The following is a 22,823-nucleotide window of genomic DNA, read 5'->3' as shown; positions in this document are numbered from 1 at the left end:
TGACAAAGTCACTGACCAGTCGTCTGCTCGCGTGCCTGCCTGTTAGCAAAGCGGGCTCTTCTCAGAATGTTGTGAAGAGAACAAGGCAGTGACGGCAACGTTTTAGGGTTGCCGAAGTACTTGAAATGCTACAAACTGAAGGGTCGGACATTAAAGAGGTGGTTGATGATGAAGAAGAAAGCAAATTTAATGCAGAAAGCGAGCATGGGTATGGTAATTCGGGGTGAAAAATTGGTAGTATTTTCTACATATGGCAAAACTGTAAAAATAAGATGAGAAATTTGATATTTTTTTTTATGTAATAGCTCAACACGTAATAAACCAGTTCTGAAAGTTTCATTTTCTTACACAGTATTTTGTATTTTTTGTAATTTTTTTCCAAACCCTTACAAATGGGCCGTCTGTGGGGAAAAGCAAGGGAGAAAACTTGTCGTCCTGAGTGAGTTAAGTCAGATCTGAAAACTTACCTTTTCTGTAAGCATTTTTGTTCTGGGCGAAACGGTTAAAACTAAGGTATGCTTGTTAACAAGTATCTTTGTACTAGTATTTTTGTAGTCCTGGTTTAATGCATTGTGTATTTTATGTAGTTTTGGTCTTAGATGTGATGGCATTTTTTCTATCTGGTTATTTTTTAATGTGTGTGTGTGTGTGCGTGTGCGTGTGTGTGTGCGTGTGCGTGCATGCATGTGTTTGTGAGGGTACAGTGCTCTGGTATGCGTGTGTAAGTGTGTAGGCATGTTAGTATGTCCGAACAGAATTCTGTTAGAAAATAAGAAATATCAAAATGCTTATGCAATTTTGTTTTTAGTGCAGTTGATATTTAATGTCAGTGTCTGTGTGTCTGTGTGTGAGTGTGTGTGTGTGTCTGTAAGGGAGGGACATCTATATATATATGTGTATGTGTGTGTGTGTGTGTTCTATGAAATGCATTTTGTTTTAATCAAAGCCTTATTTACTTCATAGATTTTATAATCTGATTCATCTCTTAAGTGTGTTTTTTCATTCATATGAACACACTGGATGTTTTCCATTGTCAGATAGCGGTTGATGTGTTTTTTAAGGCATGTTTATAGTCTACTGGATGATGTAAGGCGCTTTGAGCAGCATTGGTGCTGGATATCGCGCCATAGAAAAACTATGTATTATTATTATTATTAATATTATTATTAGAGGTAAGTTGATATGCGTATGAAAGCAGGGACTGTTGAAGTACATTAATATGTGTATGAAGGCAGGGACTGTTGAGGTAAGTTGATATATGTTTAAAAGCAGGGAGTGTTGAGGTAAGTTGATATATGTATGAAGGCAGGGAGTGTTTGGCAAAGTTAATGTGAATATTTGGTCAGGGGGAACACCAAGATGGAGTCAGTAGATCACTGTTTTTTCAGGGGGAACACCAAGATGGAGTCAGTAGATCACTGTTTGTTCAGGGGGAACACCAAGATGGAGTCAGTAGATCACTGTTTGTTCAGGGGGAACACCAAGATGGAGTCAGTAGATCACTGTTTGTTCAGGGGGAACACCAAGATGGGAGTCAGTAGATCACTGTTTGTTCAGGGGGAACACCAAGATGGAGTCAGTAGATCACTGTTTGTTCAGGGGGAACACCAAGATGGAGTCAGTAGATCACTGTTTGTTCAGGGGGAACACCAAGATGGAGTCAGTAGATCACTGTTTGTTCAGGGGGAACACCAAGATGGAGTCAGTAGATCACTGTTTGTTCAGGGGGAACACCAAGATGGGAGTCAGTAGATCACTGTTTGTTCAGGGGGAACACCAAGATGGAGTCAGTAGATCACTGTTTGTTCAGGGGGAACACCAAGATGGAGTCAGTAGATCACTGTTTGTTCAGGGGGAACACCAAGATGGAGTCAGTAGATCACTGTTTGTTCAGGGGGAACACCAAGATGGGAGTCAGTAGATCACTGTTTGTTCAGGGGGAACACCAAGATGGAGTCAGTAGATCACTGTTTGTTCAGGGGGAACACCAAGATGGGAGTCAGTAGATCACTGTTTTTTCAGGGGAAACACCAAGATGGAGTCAGTAGATCACAAGAAAGTGTTTTCTGTTTGTTCAGGGGGAACACCAAGATGGAGTCAGCTGGAGATCATGACAGACTGAGCATTGTTCGCATTTTTGGTCAAGAGGTGAAGAACTTTAGCTCACAGTATGGAGCTGAAGAGCGCATGTCCTATGCTGCCCAGAACTTGGCTGGAGACTCCAACATCTTTCCTAGCTATGGTGACTTCACTCAGGCCTGTGTGTTTGTAAGTATGCCACTGTTACCTGCATGCTGACAAAGGCTTTGTTTTGACTACCACATGTAGTGACTAAGTCCACCACTGCCACATGTTGTAACTAAGTCCACCACTGCCACATGTTGTAACTAAGTCCACTACTGCCACATGTAGCGATTAAGTCCACCACCGCCACCTGACAAAGGCTTTGTTCTGACTCCCACATATAGTGATTAAGTCCACCACTGCCACATGTAGTGACAAAGTCCACCACTGCCACATGTTGTGATTAAGTCCACCACTGCCACATGCTATGATTAAGTCCACCACTGCCACATGTTGTGATTTCCACCACTGCCACATGTAGTGACAAAGTCCACCACTGCCACATGTATTGATTAAGTCCACCACTGCCACATGTATTGATTAAGTCCACCACTGCCACATGACAAAGGCTTTGTTCTGACTACCACATGTAGTGACTAGGTCCACTGCCACATGTAGTGACTAGGTCCACTGCCACATGTAGTGATTAAGTCCACCACTGCCACATGTAGTGGTTAAGTCCACCACTGCCACATGTGGTGATTAAGTCCACCACTGCCATATGCCACATGTAGTGACTAAGTCCACCACTGCCACATGTAGTGACTAAGTCCACCACTGCCACATGTAGTGACTATGTCCACCACTGCCACCTGACAAGGGCTTCAATTTAAGCTGACCGTGTTACTGTCACAACAGCTTGTAACACAGTACAGCCATCCAGGTGTTGTTTTGAAACATCTTGTTATGGAACACAGTGTAGCCATCCAGGTGTTGTTTTGAAACATCTTGTTAAGGAACACAGTGTAGCCATCCAGGTGTTGTTTTGAAACATCTTGTTAAGGAACACAGTACAGCCATCCTGGTGTTGTTTTGAAACATCTTGTTATGGAACACAGTACAGCCATCCAGGTGTTGTTTTGAAACATCTTGTTAAGGAACACAGTGTAGCCATCCTTGCTGTGACAGAACTGAGTGATGCACTATTGCTGTGACAGAAGAATGTGTGATGCACTATTGCTGTGACAGAAAAGAGTGATGTGCTATTGCTGTGACAGAACTCAGTGATGTACTATTGCTGTGACAGAACTCAGTGATGTGCTATTGCTGTGACAGAAAAGAGTGATGTGCTATTGCTGTGACAGAAGAACTGAGTGATGTACTATTGCTGTGACAGAACTGAGTGATGCACTGTTGCTGTGACAGAACTGAGTGATGTACTATTGCTGTGACAGAACTGAGTGATGTACTATTGCTTGACAGAAGAACTCAGTGATGTACTAGTGCTGTGACAGAACTGAGTGCTGTACTATTGCTGTGACAGAACTGAGTGATGTACTATTGCTGTGACAGAACTGAGTGATGCACTGTTGCTGTGACAGAACTGAGTGATGTACTATTGCTGTGACAGAACTGAGTGATGTACTATTGCTTGACAGAAGAACTCAGTGATGTACTAGTGCTGTGACAGAACTGAGTGATGTACTTTTGCTGTGACAGAACTGAGTGATGTACTATTGCTGTGACAGAACTGAGTGATGCACTGTTGCTGTGACAGAACTGAGTGATGTACTATTGCTGTGACAGAACTGAGTGATGCACTGTTGCTGTGACAGAACTGAGTGATGTACTATTGCTGTGACAGAAGAACTGAGTGATGTACTATTGCTGTGACAGAACTGAGTGATGTACTGTTGCTGTGACAGAAGAACTCAGTAATGTACTATTGCTGTGACAGAACTGAGTGGTGTACTATTGCTGTGACATAAGAACTGGGTGATGTACTGTTGCTGTGACAGAACTCGTGATGTACTATTGCTGTAACAGAACTGAGTGATGTTCTGTTGCTGTGACAGAACTGAGTGATGTACTATTGCAGTGACAGAAGAACCGAGTGGTGTACTATTGCTGTGACAGAACTGAGTGATGTACTATTGCCGTGACAGAATTGAGTGATGTTCTATTGCTGTGACAGAAGAACTGAGTGATGTACTATTGCCGTGACAGAACTGAGTGATGTACTATTGCCGTGACAGAAGAACTGAGTGATGTACTATTGCTGTGACAGAACTGAGTGATGTACTGTTGCTGTGATAAAAATGAGTGATGCACTGTTGCTGTGATAAAAATGAGTGATGTACTATTGCTGTGACAGAACTGAGTGATGCACTATTGCTGTGACAGAACTGAGTGATGCACTATTGCTGTGACAAGAACTGAGTTGTGTACTATTGCCTTGACAGAGAACATACGGCCCATGGTGGAGAATGGCACCGTCTGTCCCCAAACCATTCCGTAAAACCCCAGAGCCCAACCATCTGGCCAGTGAAGATTTCATTGGTGAGTTCTGCCATTGTACTACAGTGATGATGATGATGGAGTCTCCCGTCAGACTGACGGATGAGTAAGCAGGTGGGTTTATCTGTTGGTATGTGTTCTCATATGGAAGAAGAGGCCATTCAGGATGTGCAGCATTTCCCACAAGTGTTGCAAGGGAAAACGTCTCCAGAAGTTGAGCCCAGCTTCCTTCGCTCACGCTTCTCCTTAATGGCCAGCGTTCTCTTGTTTTCAAACATCTTCATGCCACTAGAGCACAGCATCCTCCAGCAAGAGCGATCAAGGGCATCAGTTTTCTAGGAAGTGATGTCTGTGTCACATGCTTTGAGTTGAGTTTGTCTTTAAGGTGTCCTTGAAGCACTTGCAGGGTCTTCCAAGTTTGCGGTGGCCTTCCTTCAGCAGGCCATACAATAACATCTTTGGGATCCTGCTGTCTGTCATGCAGACAACGTGTCCTGTCCAGCGTAGTTGGCACCGGATCAGCAGGCTTTCGATGCTGGGCAAGCCGCTCCTCTCTAGGACATGGAGGTTGGAGACCCTGTCTTGCCACATTATGCTGAGGATCTCTCATATGCATCTCTGGTGAAACTGCTCAAGTTGTTGAATGTGACGGCGATACGTCGTCCATGTTTTACAGCAGTACAACAAGGTGGTCAGCACAACAGCTCTGTAGGTTTTGATTTTGGTGCTGAGCCTGATGCCTTTGTTGTTCCACAGCCTGTTGTTGAGTCTGCCAAAGGCGGAGCTGGCCTTGGCGATGCGCAGTGTCACTTCTGTATCAAGGGCTCCATTGCTGCATAAGGTGCTGCTCAAGGAGCAAAACTTGTCGACTGACTTGATCTCTGTGTCATTGATCTTAACTGCAGGTGGGGGAGGTAATGGTGTTCTGTGAACTAGCTGGTTGGTACATGGACTTGGTCTTGCTGAGGCTGATGGTGAGTCCAAAGCGCCTGCACAAGGTTGAGAACCTGTCTGTAATGAACTGCATGTCCTCATGGGTGTGTGCAGCAAGCATGCAGTCATCAGCAAAGAGGAACTCTCTCAACAGTGCCTCAAATACCCTGGACCTAGTGTGGAGACGCCGCAAGTTGAAAAGTTTGCCATCTGTGCAAAACTGAATGTAGATTCCCCGGTCACAGTCTTGGAAGGCGTCAATCAGCATGGCAGAGAAGAGAATGGAGAACAGTGTGGGTGCCAGGACGCAGCCTGCTTCACTCCATTTACCACAGTTAACGGATCTGACATGTCAGTATTGTCCTGTACTCTCGCCTGCATGCCATTGTGGAATGACGCAATCAGCTGAATTAGGCTCTCTGGGCAGCTGAACTTTAGGAGGATCTTCCACAGACCACGGCAGTTCACCGTGTTGAAGGCCTTGGTCAGGTCTACAAAGACTATGTGGAGCTCCTTGTTCTGCTCGCGGCACTTCTCTTGCATCTGGCATACGGCAAACACCATGTCACATGTTCCCCTGCCTGAGCAGAAACCGCACTGTTCTTCAGGGATGACTGTGTTGGAGACATGGTCAGTCAGTCTGTTCAGTATGATGCGGGCGAAGATCTTGCTGGCGATGCAGAGGAGAGAGATCCCACAGTGGTTATTGCAGGATGTTTCTCCTCTCCATTTGTAAATGTAGACAGTTGAAGCATCCTTGAAATCTGGGGGACCTCCCCTCTCTCCCAGATAGACTGGAACAGGGCGGTCAGCTTGTCTGTCAGCACCTTGCCTCCATGCTTGTAGATGTCAGCCTGGATTCCATCCACTCCTGGTGCTTTTCCTGATGTTGTCAGCTTCATGGCCTTCTGGGTCTTGGCCTTAGTGGGAAGGGCAGCTAGTGAGTCATTGACTGGTAGCTGTGGGAGGGCTGCAATTACCTCGTCAGATACGGACGAGTCCCTGTTGAGGAGGGTGTTGAAGTGCTCTGCCCAGCGGACAAGGATGTCTTTCTTGTCTGTCAGGAGGGTGGTCTGGTCCAAGGCTCGGACAGGGGTTGATCCTGTGACTCTCGGCCCATACACAGCTCGGAGACCATCAAGGAAAGTCTTCATGTTGTGAGCATCAACAGCGGACTGAAGCTCTTCGGACTTTCTCTCCCACCAGGTGTTCTTCATCTCACGCAGCCTCTTCTGTACGAGTTGCTTGGTTTGCAAGTACTGGTTCTTTTTCCTCTGGCAGTCCTTATCAGAAATGTGATCCTGATGCCGTATATGCAATGTGTTCAGGAGCTTGGAGATCTCCGAGTCGTTCTCGTCAAACCAGTCTTTGTGGCTCCTCTGTACAAAGCCGAGTGTGTCAGCTGCTGCTGTGTACACAGCATCTCTAAAGGTGCTCCATACCTCTTCTACATCAGTCGATGGCAGGAGTTTCTTGGAGAGCTGCTTGCATTTGCTGCTGCAGCACGTCCTTGGTGATAGGGAGGCGGTGGATGTTCAGCTTCCTAGGGGGTTTCTGCCCGGCTGGTTGGAACTTGCGAGCAAGTCTGATGTTCATCTTGCTGCGTACCAGGTGATGGTCCAACCAACAGACTGCTGTTCTCATGCAGAGTGTAATGGAAGCATCACCTATGTCCCTCTGCCGGACAATCACATAGTCCAGCATGTGCCACTGCTTGGAGCAGGGGTGCATCCATGTATTCTTGTGCTTGTCTGCTTGTTGGAAGAGGGTGTTGGTGATGGTCAGTCCGTGCTGCGTGCAGAGCGAGAGCAAAAGCAATCCGTTGGAGTTGCACTTGCCAGTGCCGTGCTGTCCTAGGACTTTTGGCCATGAGGAGAAGTCCATGCCGACGCGGGCATTGAAATCCCCAAGGATGATCAGCCTGTCCTTTCTGTCTACCGCTGAAATGGTGCAGCTGAGTTCATCGTAGAAAGCTTCTTTGATGTCATCAGGGTTGGTCATTGTCTGGGCATAGCAGCTGATGACTGTGGAGAAGTGATCCTCGGACAGCTTCAGATGCAGGGTCATCAGCCTATCGTTTATCCCACGTAGAAGGCTGTCAAGCTGTTGTGCAAGTTTGGTTCGTATGGCAAAGTCCGCACCTGAGGTTCTTGGGGTGCCATCTGGCTTCCCAGTGCAGTAGAAGGTGTAGCCCCCTCCAACTTCCTCCATCTGGGTTTCACCGTCAAACCTGGTTTCGCTCAGGGCTGCTATGTCCACCTGGTAGCGATCAAGTATTCTAGCAATGAGCGCTGTGCGCCTTTCTGGTCTGTCATCTCTGTCTAAAAGGGTGCAAACATTCCAGGCATTCAGAGTCAGGGCATGACTCCTGGTTCTTTTCTTCTGTTGTTTTCGACCGCTAGTGTTGGATGTCCAAGTAGGTGTGGTTTCCTACTAGGTACTAGGTGAGGCAGGCTTTGTTTAGGGATTCTTTTATCTCCCCTTCCCCATGTGGGGAGAGCAGTGCTGTCCCTAAAAAGGGCTGCTCTGATGCTATGGGAGGATACGGGCGCCGCATCTGCCCCGGTCTACAGCAGATGACCATCACCCCACAGCCACCTGCGTGCAGAGTCGTGACTAGGAACTGCCAGCAGCATCCTCTGCCTGTACCTGTTACCACTTCTCCATTGCCGCAGGGCTTGGGAAAGCTGGGTGTTGAAGGGCTAGCTCGTCGTTCCAGCATTAGCCTGGTTGCCTGACCGGCACAAGTGACTTTTTTTTAGTGAAGAGGAGTTGTGCAGTCCCTTCCCCACTCCCTCGCCTACCGACGTTTAGAGTCCCATAGGTGCAGATACTGCCATGTGTAGAATAGCCTCGGCAGGTGCAGATTTTTTCTTCAGAGTTCCATCTCCTAAGAGGACTTCCAGCCAAGGATAAGAGCTCCCCCTGCCCTTTGGACATCCTCTTCCACCTTCACAGCTGTTGGGAAAGGTTTCCTCCTCCGCCTGATCCATCATTGGAAGACTTCACATGCAGCAGGTAGTACTGGGTTACATGGTACCAGTAGCAAGGGCTATGCCCCTGACCTGACCTGTACTACAGTAGGTAAAGGCTTTACCATCTGGCCAGTGAAGATTTCATTGGTGAGTTCTGCCATTGTACTACAGTATGTAAAGGCTTTACCATCTGGCCAGTGAAAATTTCATTGGCGAGTTCTGCCATTGTACTACAGTAGGTAAAGGCTTTACCATCTGGCCAGTGAAGATTTCATTGGCGAGTTCTGCCATTGTACTACAGTAGGTAAAGGCTTTACCATCTGGCCAGTGAAAATTTCATTGGCGAGTTCTGCCATTGTACTACAGTAGGTAAAGGCTTTACCATCTGGCCAGTGAAGATTTCATTGGCGAGTTCTGCCATTGTACTACAGTAGGTAAAGGCTTTACCATCTGGCCAGTGAAAATTTCATTGGCGAGTTCTGCCATTGTACTACAGTAGGTAAAGGCTTTACCATCTGGCCAGTGAAAATTTCATTGGCGAGTTCTGCCATTGTACTACAGTAGGTAAAGGCTTTACCATCTGGCCAGTGAAAATTTCATTGGCGAGTTCTGCCATTGTACTACAGTAGGTAAAGGCTTTACCATCTGGCCAGTGAAAATTTCATTGGCGAGTTCTGCCATTGTACTACAGTTGGTGGGGCTGAGGTAGTAAACTAATTATTTGTTTTTCCTTGTACTTTGTTCCTGTTTAGATTGTTATTCTATTTCCCTTCTTTCTTTTGAATGTTTAGTTTTGAAAAAAAAAAGTATTTTATTTAATGTTACATATGTGACATATAGTATACATGTATACTCATTCCTGCGTTACTTGGTAGGCTCTCAAAGGTTTTGCAGAGCACTGTATTCATAAAAGCAGATAGGATGTTGCATACATGAAAATTTACATGCTTTGACATCTCTTTTAAAGTGAAGCTGTTGCCAGAGTCTGCCTTATATTTGATGAAAGTGAAACTGTTACAGCACTCTGCCTGTCACTTGATGAAAGTGAAAATGTTACCACATTTCCCATTACCTGATGAAATTGTTTCCAAACTGCCTATTATTTGATGAAAGTGAAAATGTAACAAACTCTGCCTATTGCTTGATGAAAGTGAAACTGTTACCAAACTCTGTCTATAACTTGATGAAACTCCAAACAAACTCTGCCTATTACTTGATAAAACTCTGACCAAACTCACCTATTACTTGATGAAACTGTTACCAAACTGCCTATTGATGAAAGTGAAAATGTAACAAACTCTGCCTATTGCTTGATGAAAGTGAAACTGTTACCAAACTGTCTATAACCTGATGAAATTCTGACCAAACTATGCCTGTTACTTAATGAAATTCTGATCAAACTCGCCTATTGCTTGATGAAACTGTTACCAAACTCTGTCTATTGCTTGATGAAACTGTTACCAAACTCTGTCTATTGCTTAGTGAAACTGTTACCAAACTCTGTCTATTGCTTAATGAAACTGTTACCAAACTCTGTCTATTGCTTAATGAAACTGTTACAAAACTAACCTATTGCTTGATGAAACTGTTACCAAACTCTGTCTATTGCTTGATGAAACTGTTACCAAACTCGCCTGTTGCTTGATGAAACTGTTACCAAACTCTGTCTATTACTTAATGAAACTGTTACCAACTCGCCTATTGCTTGATGAAATTGTTACCAAACTCGGTCTATTGCTTGATGAAACTGTTACCAAACTCTATTACTTAATGAAACTGTTACCAAATTCGCCTGTTGCTTGATGAAACTGTTACCAAACTCAGCTATTGCTTGATGAAACTGTTTCCAAACTGTCTGTTGCTTGATGAAACTGTTACCAAACTCGCCTATTGCTTGGTGAAACTGTTACCAAACTCTATCTATTGCTTGATGAAACTGTTACCAAACTCTGTCTATTGCTTGGTGAAACTGTTACCAAACTCTGTCTATTGCTTGATGAAACTGTTACCAAACTCGCCTATTGCTTGATGAAAGAGAAACTGTTACCAAACTCTGCCTATTGCTTGGTGAAACTGTTACCAAACTCTGTCTATTGCTTGATGAAACTGTTACCAAACTCTGCCTATTGCTTGATGAAACTGTTACCAGACTCACTTATTATTACTTGATGCAAGTGGAACTGTTACCAAACTCACCTATTATTACTTGGTGAAAGTGAAACTGTTACCAAACTCGCCTATTGCTTGATAAAAGTGAAACTGTTACCAAACTCGCCTGTTACTTGATGAAAGTGAAACTGTTACCAAACTCGCCTTTTGCTTGATGAAAGTGAAACTGTTACCAAACTTGACTGTTACTTGATGAAAATGAAACAGTTACCAAACTTGCCTATTGCTTGATGAAATTGTTACCAAACTCGCCTATTGCTTGATGAAAGTCAAACTGTTACCAAACTTACCTGTTACTTGATGAAAGTGAAACTTACCAAACTCTGTCCATTGCTTAATGAAAGTGAAATTGTTACCAAACTCGCCTTTTGTTTGATGAAAGTCAAACTGTTACTAAACTCGCCTATTGCTTGATGAAAGTCAAACTGTTACCAAACTCTGTCCATTGCTTGATGAAAGTGAAATTGTTACCAAACTCGCCTATTGCTTGATGAAAGTCAAACTGTTACCAAACTTGCCTATTGCTTGATGGAAGTGAAATTGTTACCAAAGTCGCCTATTGCTTGATGGAAGTGAAATTGTTACCAAACTCGCCTATTGGTTGATGAAAGTGTTACCAAACTCGCCTATTGCTTGATGAAAGTGTTACGAAACTCGCCTATTACTTGAAACCACTACCAAACTCTGCCTATTACTTGAAACCATTACCATATCCTGCCTGTTTGATGGAGTGGAAGATGTGTGAACAACAACTGATAAAATTTATGTTGGAAATAAAGTCCAGCAAACAAGTTAAAATTGGATTTGGTGGAGCGACTGGCGTACCGAGTAGTCATGTTTTTTCAGCGCTCCCACACTGACCAAATTTGCTGAGCTGTTTTTTTTTTTTTTCTCTGTCCCAGCTTTCTATCAGTGGCATGCTGATTTCTCCTTTTTTGACTTAGTTCTTTTTTTGTTATCTCCCTCACTGCTCCCTTTCTGTCTGTGCTATCACCGTGTAAGCTCAGTTCACAATCTCTCTGTTTTTCTTTTTTTTTTCTTTTTTATCTGTATTCCTGCATTCGTTATGATGGCATCAGAAATGGGTGTAAATCCTGTCTTCCTACAGGAAGTTAACAGGCACATTAACCCTTTCAACGCCAGAGGTGCACAGCTAACTGCTTGTACAAACCAGCTAAGCAGCAGTACACTTCTGTCCAAACCAGCTGTGCAGGAGATGGAAAACTTTGTCACTACCAACCCACTTTAACCTGCCGTAACTTCGCTTTTACTCATTGAATCTTCTTCATTCATAGATCATTTTCAAGGGCAATGAACGCAAATTATGATAAGCATGATTATTTGTATGAACATATTGACTGAATTTTGAAATCAGTTGATGAAAATAAAAAAGCATGTACTTTTGAGTAGTTTTCACATATTTTTAGTTGTTTTAAACATAAGATACACCATTTCAAGTGAAAAATGAACACACAGACTGGGAAATACAACTGGAAACATAGACATAACACGATGTAATAAAATGTGCACTCACCTATGTGCAGAGATGAGAAGAACACACACACACACACACACACACACACACACACACACACACAATCACCAGCAACTCCATTAGGGAAAACACCACCACACACACTCCTCCATTGTCACTGTCAGCAATCGGCACTCCAGTGGGCAAATTATCATCGTAATTCATTTGCAGTGCCTCCGTGGTGTTGTAAACACCCTTTCGTTTGTTTCGTGAAGTGTTGGCCATGCTTTGCGACTGGAGAAATCTGCTAAATAAATTCAGAAATATTCAACAACATGCGTCAACTTGTGACTCCAACGTAGAATAGACGTTCGGAAACACGTGGTAAACATTTCAAACTTGTGTGGTTTCACGTAAAGAAGAACAAGCGAGGTTGGTAACTCTAGTGTACAGGTCGCCACTCAGAGCCTGAGGTGTTCAGCTAGGAAGTCGCCGATCAGCGCCTGAACTTTCAAAAGGGTTGATATATAATACCAAATTAAAACACTATCAGAATCTAAAATAACAGTGGATAATATATTCTCACACACATACAGCAGTTACAGTAATATTGACAAAGGACAGTTGTTGCTGTTATAGAGGTGTCATTACAGTGGTGTTGTTATAGAGGTGTCATTACAGCAGTGTAATTATAGTGGTGTTGTTATAGAGGTGTCATTACAGCAGTGTAATTATAGTGGTGTTGTTATAGAGGTGTCATTACAGAGGTGTCTTTACAGCGGTGTGATTACAGTGGTGTTGTTATAGAGGTGTCATTACAGCAGTGCTGTTACAGAGGTGTCATTACAGTGGTGTTGTTACAGAGATGTTATTACAGTGGTGTCATTACAGAGGCGTGATTACAGAGGTGTTCTTACAGCGGTGTCATTATAGAGGTGTTTTTACAGCGGTGTTGTTACAGTGGTGTCATTACAGTGGTATTGTTACAGAGGTGTGGTTACAGAGGTGTCATTACAGCGGTGTCATAACAGACGTGTCATTACAGCAGTGTCATAACAGACGTGTCATTACAGTGGTGTTGTTACAGAAGTGTCATTACAGCGGTGTCATAACAGAGGTGTCATTACAGCGGTGTTGTTACAGAGGTGTCATTACAGCGGTGTCATAACAGAGGTGTCATTACAGCGGTGTTGTTACAGTGGTGTTGTTACAGAAGTGTCATTACAGCGGTGTCATAACAGAGGTGTCATTACAGCGGTGTTGTTACAGAGGTGTCGTTACAGAGGTGTCATTACAGTGGTGTTGTTACAGAGATGTCATTACAGCAGTGTTGTTACAGAGGTGTCATTACAGATGTATCATTACAGTGGTGTTGTTACAGAGATGTCATTACAGTGGTGTTGTTACAGAGGTTTCATTACAGTGGTGTTGTTACAGAGATGTAGTTACAGTGGTGTTGTTACAGAGGTTTCATTACAGTGGTGTTGTTACAGAGATGTAGTTACAGTGGTGGTGTTACAGACGTGTTGTTATTTCAGAGGTGTCATTACAGTGGTGTTGTTACAGAGGTGTTCTGGGACCAGGCTGCTTCCAATTCAGTAGTGGGGCAACCATCCCCAACCCGGCGGGTCCCCAGGTGGCGGATAGGGGGAACGGCCCTCAGATATGGGGGTTAGCTGTGATATAAGTCAGGCTTGCCTGGCCAAATAAGCAGTCCTGGACCAACTGGCGATGTTCCTACCAGGACGGGGTGGGACAACAGGTGGCACTGGAAATACCCCATGTGTCCTATGACAGGTTCATCATGCGGTCAAGAGGTGCGTTATAACCTCTAGCCCTGGGGTGGGACCCTCGGAGAAACAATCCCCCCTGTGCTCACAGGGCAGGACGTACGGGCCATGAGCTAAGGGTGAGGCACCCCAAAAGAAAACTCCAGCTGAAGACGGCAGTATCGGGCCACTGGAGCAATTTAAACCACGATACCACGCATCCACGCTTCCATGATGATGCAGTCCACAGAATCTCGATGTGGCGCTTGACCTTTGGAGACCCACTGAGGAGGCTGGGAGTTGGGCCCTATGACTCAAAGGGGCCCACCCCAAGCAACCGGTGGTCAGACAAGGAAATTCCACATGCCCATGCGACAAAGAAGGAGACCTCATCCTCCTGCAGGGGCTAAGCAAACAGTACCACCCAGAACGCTCAACATTCTCCAGTGGAATGCAGAAGGGGTGCATAAGAAGAAACTTGGCCTGGCAGAAAGGATGCACCAAGAAAATATTGACATTGCATGTGTCCAAGAGACACATTTGACCGTAAACCATCGCTTTCAAGTGAGGGGTTACGAGACCATCAGGTTGGACCAAGAGGAAGGAAACAAAGGAAGGGTGCTTGTCTTGGTGCGGAATTCCATCGCTGCACAAGAACTCAAGATCAACACCAATCTACAGGCAGAGATCCAAGAGGTTGATATAGTCTTTAAAGAACACAACATCAGGATCTACAATGTCTATTGCCCTCAAGACCGTGATCTTTCCCTCACATACATAACATCCCAGACAACAACTGCGTGGTGGTGGGAGATTTCAACAGTCACTCAGAGAGATGGGGCTATGAGGAGACGGACAGGAGAGGCAAAGTTGAGAATTGGGAGATTGACACACATCTTCATCTCATCAACCAAGAAGATGATGACCCCACCTTCTACTCTAGATGCTGGATGACCACATCAACACCAGATCTAGCAGTCGTCACCAATGATCTGTTCGTCAGGACTACAAGAACAGTCCTCAACCAGCTTGGAGGAAGTGACCACAAGCCTGTAAAACTCTCTATCAACCTCAGCTTGCAGGCTTCTCAAGCAAAATGTTTTCCATGCTGGAATTACAGAAAGGCGGACTGGACTCTCTTCGAGACCCTCACAGATGCATACACAAAGCCAATCAACATCAGGCAGAAGGACTCAAACAAGATGGTTCAAGACTTCACAAAGGCCGTCTTGAAAGCTGCTATAGAATCCATCCCAAGAGGAGCACGCAAAGACTACAAGCCCTACTGGACGGAGGAACTCCAGAATCTGGAAGATGCTGTTACGGAAGCCAGGGACCGAGCAGAAAAGCAGCCATCACTGGAGAACAACATAGCACTGAAGGAAGTAACGGCCAGATACAAGCTGTCCTGTGCACAAGCTGCAAGAAAAAGCTGGCAAGAGAAAACTGAAAGCCTAAATCTCGACAAGGATGGCAGCAAGCTGTGGAAACTGGCTAGAACCCTCAGCAATGAAACAAGTCACACCACAATAACAATACAAGAGAATGGAAATTACCTCTCTGGAAAGAAAGCAGCAGACCACTTCATTGACGTCTATGAAAACATCAGCAATCTGGAAGTCCCTCCTGAACATGGAGCTGCAGTGCACAGGGCCCAAGGTGAACTTCATGAGAAAGAGCCCCAAGAGGAAGTCATGACCTCAGCTTTCACAGAGAAAGAGCTGGAGGAAGCGTTGCAGAGCCTCAACCTGAAGAAGTCACCTGGACCAGACGGAATCACAAATGAAATGATTCTGCATCTTGGGATGAAGAGCAAGGCAGTCCTTTTAACAATCTTCAACTCCAGCTGGAAGATAGGATCAGTCCCACAATGTTGGAGGGAAGCAGACATGATCCCCATTCACAAAAAGGGAAAGGACAAGTTGAAGGCTGACAGCTGCAGACCCGTCAGCCTTACAAGCTGCTTAGGAAAGCTGATGGAGAGACTTGTCAACACTAGGCTTGTCTGGCACCTTGAGGAGTATCAGCTTCCGCCAACACAGATCAACAGAAGACCAGATCACATTCATTGCTCAGAGCATTGAGGACGCATTCCAATAAAAGAAGAACACGCTTGCTGTCTGAATTGACATGGAGAAGGCGTTCGACAAAGTCTGGAAGGACGGACTCAGGCTCAGACTACGGTGATGTGGTGTGTCTGGGAGGATGTACACATGGATCAGCCAGTACCTACACAACCGCCAAGCCCGAGTCAAGATTCAGGGCCAGAAGAGCAAGAAGAAGGTGCTGAGACAGGGAGTACCACAAGGAGGAGTCCTTTCGTCAACGCTGTTCCTCATCTTCATAGATGACATCATCAGAGAACTGCCAAGAGGGGTCAGAGGAGCGATCTGTGCAGATGACCTGATACTCTGGTGTCTGAAGAGTACACCACTACAGCACAGGTACGCCTCCAGACTGCGCTCAACAAGATCAGCAGCTGGACCAAGGAATGGCTTGTCTCTGTCAACTCAAGCAAAACAACCTACACAGTCTTCAGCCTATCCAGCAAGAAGCAAGAGGCGAAACTGACACTGAACAACCAAAGGCTTGCAGAGGAACCCACACCTCCTACCTGGGAGTGACCTTTGACCGCAGGCTGACTTGGAAACAGCAGATCACCAGATGCTGTAGCAGGGCCAAGCTGAGACTGGCGATCATGAAGAAACGTGCAGGGACGGACTGGGGGGCTGATGAACGTATCCTGAAGAGACTATACAGGGAGAGTCTGACCTGTAGTTGAGTACAGGACATCAGCATGGGCATCAGCTGCAAAGTCTAACCTCGACCATCTCAACAAGATAAGATACAGAACCAAGCTCAGTGTGTCATAACTGGCGCCATGAGATCCACCCCAATCCTGATGATGGAGGAGACCACTGGGCTACAGTCATTGGAGGACAGAAGGGACACAAAGATCCTCATCCAGGCAGCAAAATTCAAACGTCTTGAAAACCATCCAACGAACAACAGAATGAGCAGACCCACCAAGAGCCGGCTGAAAAGAGGCAGCTTCATCCACCAGTCAAGATGCCTTGAAAGACAAACCCCAGTCTTGATGGAACACGAAGCAAAGCTTATCCCGGCAAATGTCACCCACCCATCTTGGAAGAGGCAGGTGTTCCCAACAGTCGTCACCAGCATTCCCGGAGTGGAGAAGAGAGGAACACAGTCAGACACCCAAAGGAAGGCCCTGGCCATGGAGTACATCTGCAACCAGTACCTCCAGGAAGACTGGATCCATGTCTTTACAGATGGCTCCGCCACAGAAGCAGCGAGGGATGGTGGAGCTGGAATCTTCCTCTGATGCAAAGACGGAGATGAAGAAATTGCAATCCCAACAGGAAAATACTCCACCAACTCCGAGCTGAGCGAGAAGCCCTCTGTGAGGCAGCCACAACAGTCTCGCAGAACTCCACAAGAACAACAGGGCAGGTGGTGGTGTTCTCAGACGCTCTCTCCGTGCTCCAAGCTCTCAAGAACTCCCGCTGCAAAGAACAGAACCATCTCACTTCAGCCCTTGTTGCCTTGAGTGCCAGAGTGGAGAAAGTGGTGATACAATGGGTACCAGCACACTGTGGCATCAGAGGCAACGAAAAAGCGGACATTCTGGCAAAAGATGGTGCACAGAAGGAGCAGGCCAACAAACTGGTGTCATTCAAAGAAATCAAGACAATCATCAAGGCACAGCAAGGAATAAAGTGGCGCCTCCAGCACCCCAAATATAACCCAGAAGACAGATACCATTTGCTGGAACGATGGGAACAGGTCAAGATCTTCCGCCTGTGGACTGGACACAACCGCCTGCTCCACCACATGCACGCAAAATTTGGCATTGGACAGAGTAGAGAGTGCCCTTGTGGTGAGGGACCAATGACAACCGACCACATCCTTCAAGACTGTATGACGCATGCAGCATCCAGGAGGAAGTACTGGCCAACACTGACAGCAGTGGAAGCCAAACTGTACGGCACCCTGGAGGAGCTGCGATGGGCGGCAGCCTTCATCGAGGACACCGGGCTGCTCATCTAATGGGAGGTGAACGAGGAAGAAGACAGAGGTGTCATTACAGCGGTGTCATTACAGTGGTGTCATTACAGTGGTGTTGGTACAGACATGTCATCACAGCGGTGTTGTTACAATGGTGTTGTTACAGAGGTGTCATCACAGATGTATCATTACAGTGGTGTTGTTACAGAGGTGTCATAACAGCGATATTGATACAGAGGTGTTGTTACAGAGGTGTCATTACAGTGGTGTTGTTACAGAGATGTCATTACAGCAGTGTTGTTACAGAGGTGTCATTACAGATGTATCATTACAGTGGTGTTGTTACAGAGATGTCATTACAGCAGTGTTGTTACAGAGGTGTTGTTACAGAGGTGTCATTACAGATGTATCATTACAGTGGTGTTGTTACAGAGATGTCATTACAGCGGTGTTGTTACAGAGATGTCATTACAGAGGTGTTGTTACAGAGGTGTCATTACAGATGTATCATTACAGTGGTGTTGTTACAGAGATGTCATTACAGCGGTGTTGTTACAGAGATGTCATTACAGCTGAGATGTCATTACAGCGGTGTTGTTACAGAGATGTCATTACAGCGGTGTTGTTATTTCAGAGGTGTCCTTACAGTGATGGTGTTACAGAGGTGTCATTACAGTGGTGTTGTTACAGAGGTGCTGTTTGGCCAGTGCCTGTACCCTGTAGCAGTGCACATATATGAAACCTACAATCCTGGAGCAGTGGTGCGTATCCTGGGCTGTGATCACCAGGCCGGAACCAGTGTGGACACAGGAACAACGAGGTCAGCATCTCTGCACCCCCTGTCCATTATCCTTGTCAGTGTCTTTCCTATCCTTGTGAGCAACCCTTGCCCTTGTGAGCATCCCTTTCCGTGTTCCGTATGAGCATCCCATGACCTTGTGAGTATACTTTGTCCTTGTGATCATCCCTTTTGCATGTTCCTTGTGAGCATCATTTGTCGGTGTTCCTTGTGAGCATCTTTTTTTCCCCTTGTGGGTGCCCATTGTCCATGTTCGATTTTGTCCATGTTCATTTTGAGCATCCTTTGTTGGTGTTCCTTGTGAGCATCCTTTGTCCATGTGAGCATCACTCATCCATGTTCTGTGATCCTTGTGAGCATCTTTTATCCATGTGAGCATCCCTCATCCATGTTCCTTGTGAGCATAATTTGTTTTTTGTGAGCATCATTTGTCCTTGTGAGTAGCCCCTGCCCATGTTGCTTGTGTGTATCCCTTGTCCATGTCCCTTGTGAGCATCCATGTTCCTTGTGAGCATCAGTGTTCCTTATGAGCGTCCTTTGTCCTTGTGAGTGTCTTTTGTCCTTGTGAGTGTGCTTTGTCCTTGTGAGAGTAGTTTGTCCGTGTTCTTTGTGAGTGTCTTCTGTCACTGTGAGCATCATTTGTCCATGTACTTTGTGAGCATCCCATGTCCATGTGAATATTTTTTGTCCTTGTGAGCATCCTTTGTCAAAATTCCTTGTGAGCATCCTTTGTTCATGTTCATTGTCAGCATCCATTGTCCTTGTGAGCACCCATGTCCTTTGCCATTGTAAACAACACTTGTCTGTGTTACTAAAGAGCACTTGTCTATCCATTGTTTTTTGTGTGAGCATCATTTGTGTGGTATCCTTGTGAGCATCCCTGTCACTTGTCCTTGTCAACATCCATGTCCTTTGTCCTTGTGAGCATCCATGTCCTTTTTTGTTGTGAGCATCTCTCCTGTCCTTGTGAGTGTCCCTTGTCTTTGTGAACACCCATGTCCATAGTCATTGTGAGCATAGCATTTCCTTTCTCCTTGAGATAATCCCTTTTGCTTTCTCCTTGTGAGCATCCCTCCTGCTTTCTCCTTGTGAGCATCCCTCCTGCTTTCTCCTTGTGAGTATCCCTCCTGCTTTGTCCTTGAGAGCATCCCTTTTGCTTTCTCCTTGTGAGCAACCCTACTGCTTTCTCTTTGTGAGCATCGCTTGTCTGTGTTCCTCGTGAGCACCTGTCCTTTATTATGTGTCCTGTGTCCCTGTCAGCATCCCTTGTGCTTTGTCCATGTGAGCATCCCTTGTGCTTTGTCCATGTGAGCATCCCTTGTGCTTTGTCCCTGTCAGCATCCCTTGTGCTTTGTCCATGTGAGCATCCCTTGTGTTTTGTCCATGTGAGCATCCCTTATGCTTTGTCTATTATGAGCTTGTTGATTTACATGATAGAAGTGTGGGTTGTTGACATCAATAGAATATAGATGTGTGTGGATTGTTGACACTGGGAGAACAAATATAGATGTGTGTGGACTGTTGACACCGTGTGTTTGTATAATTGACGATGGGAGAACAATGATAGAAGTGGGTGGATTGTTGACATAAGAAGAATGGTAATAGATGTTTGGATTCTTGACATCAGGAGAACACAATGATGGATGTGTTGACTGTTGATAGCAAGTGGAGAACAGTTATAGATGTTTGGATTCTTGACATCAGGAGAACACAATGATGGATGTGTTGACTGTTGATAGCAAGTGAACAGTGATAGATGTGTTGACTGTTGATAGCAAGTGGAGAACAGTGATAGATGTTTGGATTCTTGACATCATGAGCTTGTTGATACACATGTTGATTGTTGACATCAGGAGAATACAATCATAGATGTGTGGAATGTTGACACAGGGAGAATAAACATAGATGTGTGGATTGTTGACACAGGTAGAACAAATATAGATGTGTGGATTGTTGACACAGGTAGAACAAACATAGATGTGTGGAATGTTGACACAGGGAGAACAAACATAGCTGTGTGGATTGTTGACACAGGTAGAACAAATATAGATGTGTGTGGAATGTTGACACAGGGAGAACAAACATAGATGTGTGGATTGTTGACACAGGGAGAATTAATATAGATGTTTGTGGACTGTTTACACAAGGAGAACAATCATAGATGTTTATGGATTGTTGACACCAGGAGAACAATAATAGAGGTTTGTGGATTGTTTACACCAGGAGAACAATCATAGAGGTTTGTGGATTGTTGACACCAGGAGAACAATAATAGAGGTTTGTGGATTATTTACACCAGGAGAACAATCATAGAGGTTTGTGGATTGTTGACACCAGGAGAACAATAATAGAGGTTTGTGGATTGTTGACACCAGGAGAACAATCATAGAGGTTTGTGGATTGTTGACACCAGGAGAACAATCATAGAGGTTTGTGGATTGTTGACACCAGGAGAACAATAATAGAGGTTTGTGGATTGTTTACACCAGGAGAACAATCATAGAGGTTTGTGGATTGTTTACACCAGGAGAACAATAATAGAGGTTTGTGGATTGTTGACACAGGGAGAAAATAGATGTGTGATGATTGTTTACACCGTGTGGTCAAATGTAGATGTGTGTGGATTGTTGACACCATGAAAACAAATATAGATGTGTGTGGATCGTTGACACAAAGAGATCAAATATAGATGTGTGTGGATTGTTGACACCAGGAGACCAGATATAGATGTGTGTGGACTGTTGACACCAGGAGACCAAATATAGGTATGTGTGGAAAGTTGACACCAGGAGATCAAATATAGGTATGTGTGGACAGTTGACACCAGGAGATCAAATATAGGTATGTGTGGACAGTTGACACCAGGAGATCAAATATAGGTATGTTTGGGTTGTTGACACCAGGAGATCAAATATAGGTATGTGTGGGTTGTTGACACCAGGAGATCAAATATAGGTATGTGTGGACAGTTGACACCAGGAGATCAAATATAGGTATGTTTGGGTTGTTGACACCAGGAGATCAAATATAGGTATGTGTGGACTGTTGACACCAGGAGATCAAATATAGGTATGTGTGGACAGTTGACACCAGGAGATCAAATATAGGTATGTTTGGGTTGTTGACACCAGGAGATCAAATATAGGTATGTTTGGGTTGTTGACACCAGGAGATCAAATATAGGTATGTGTGGACAGTTGACACCAGGAGATCAAATATAGGTATGTGTGGACAGTTGACACCAGGAGATCAAATATAGGTATGTTTGGGTTGTTGACACCAGGAGATCAAATATAGGTATGTGTGGACAGTTGACACCAGGAGATCAAATATAGGTATGTGTGGACAGTTGACACCAGGAGATCAAATATAGGTATGTGTGGACAGTTGACACCAGGAGATCAAATATAGGTATGTGTGGACTGTTGACACCAGGAGATCAAATATAGGTATGTGTGGACAGTTGACACCAGGAGAACACATTGATATAAATGGGTGTGGATTGTTCACATCTGAACAAATGTAGATGTGTGTGGACTGTTGACACCAGGAGAACTCATTGATATAGATGGGTATGGATTGTTTACATCTGAACAAATGTAGATGGGTGTGGATTGTTGACATCATGAAAACATATAGATGAATGTGGATTGTTGACACTGGGAGAACTTGTATAGATGGGTGTGGACTGTTGACAGCAAGTGGAGAACAGTGAATGATGTGTGGACTGTTGACAGCAAGTGGAGAACGGTGAATGATCAGTGGACTGTTGACAGCAAGTAGAGAACAGTGAATGATGTGTGGACTGTTGACAGCAAGTAGAGAACAGTGAATGATGTGTGGACTGTTGACAGCAAGTAGAGAACAGTGAATGATGTGTGGACTGTTGACAGCAAGTGGAGAACAGTGAATGATGTGTGGACTGTTGACAGCAAGTAGAGAACAGTGAATGATGTGTGGACTGTTGACAGCAAGTAGAGAACAGTGAATGATGTGTGGACTGTTGACAGCAAGTAGAGAACAGTGAATGATGTGTGGACTGTTGACAGCAAGTGGAGAACAGTGAATGATGTGTGGACTGTTGACAGCAAGTG

At 44.9% G+C, this 22,823-nt stretch overlaps 1 protein-coding gene across 3 annotated transcripts in view; it reads left to right on the top strand.

Annotated features, from left to right (window-relative positions):
* The window catches only part of LOC143293345 (F-box/LRR-repeat protein 4-like), a 122,520-nt gene that overhangs the window by 26,310 nt on the left and 73,387 nt on the right, over positions 1-22,823 (top strand). For all 3 annotated transcript variants that reach the window (XM_076604123.1, XM_076604122.1, XM_076604120.1), the window contains 3 exons: positions 2,079-2,268; positions 4,527-4,623; positions 18,621-18,750. In XM_076604123.1, the coding sequence (XP_076460238.1) occupies positions 2,092-2,268; positions 4,527-4,623; positions 18,621-18,750 (404 nt within the window). In that variant the 5' untranslated portion in view covers positions 2,079-2,091. The remainder of the gene's footprint in view (positions 1-2,078; positions 2,269-4,526; positions 4,624-18,620; positions 18,751-22,823) is intronic.

The sequence above is a fragment of the Babylonia areolata genome, chromosome 19, assembly GCF_041734735.1.
Source record: "Babylonia areolata isolate BAREFJ2019XMU chromosome 19, ASM4173473v1, whole genome shotgun sequence".
NCBI lineage: Eukaryota > Metazoa > Mollusca > Gastropoda > Neogastropoda > Buccinidae > Babylonia > Babylonia areolata.
This window is presented reverse-complemented; position numbering and strand designations above follow the sequence as displayed.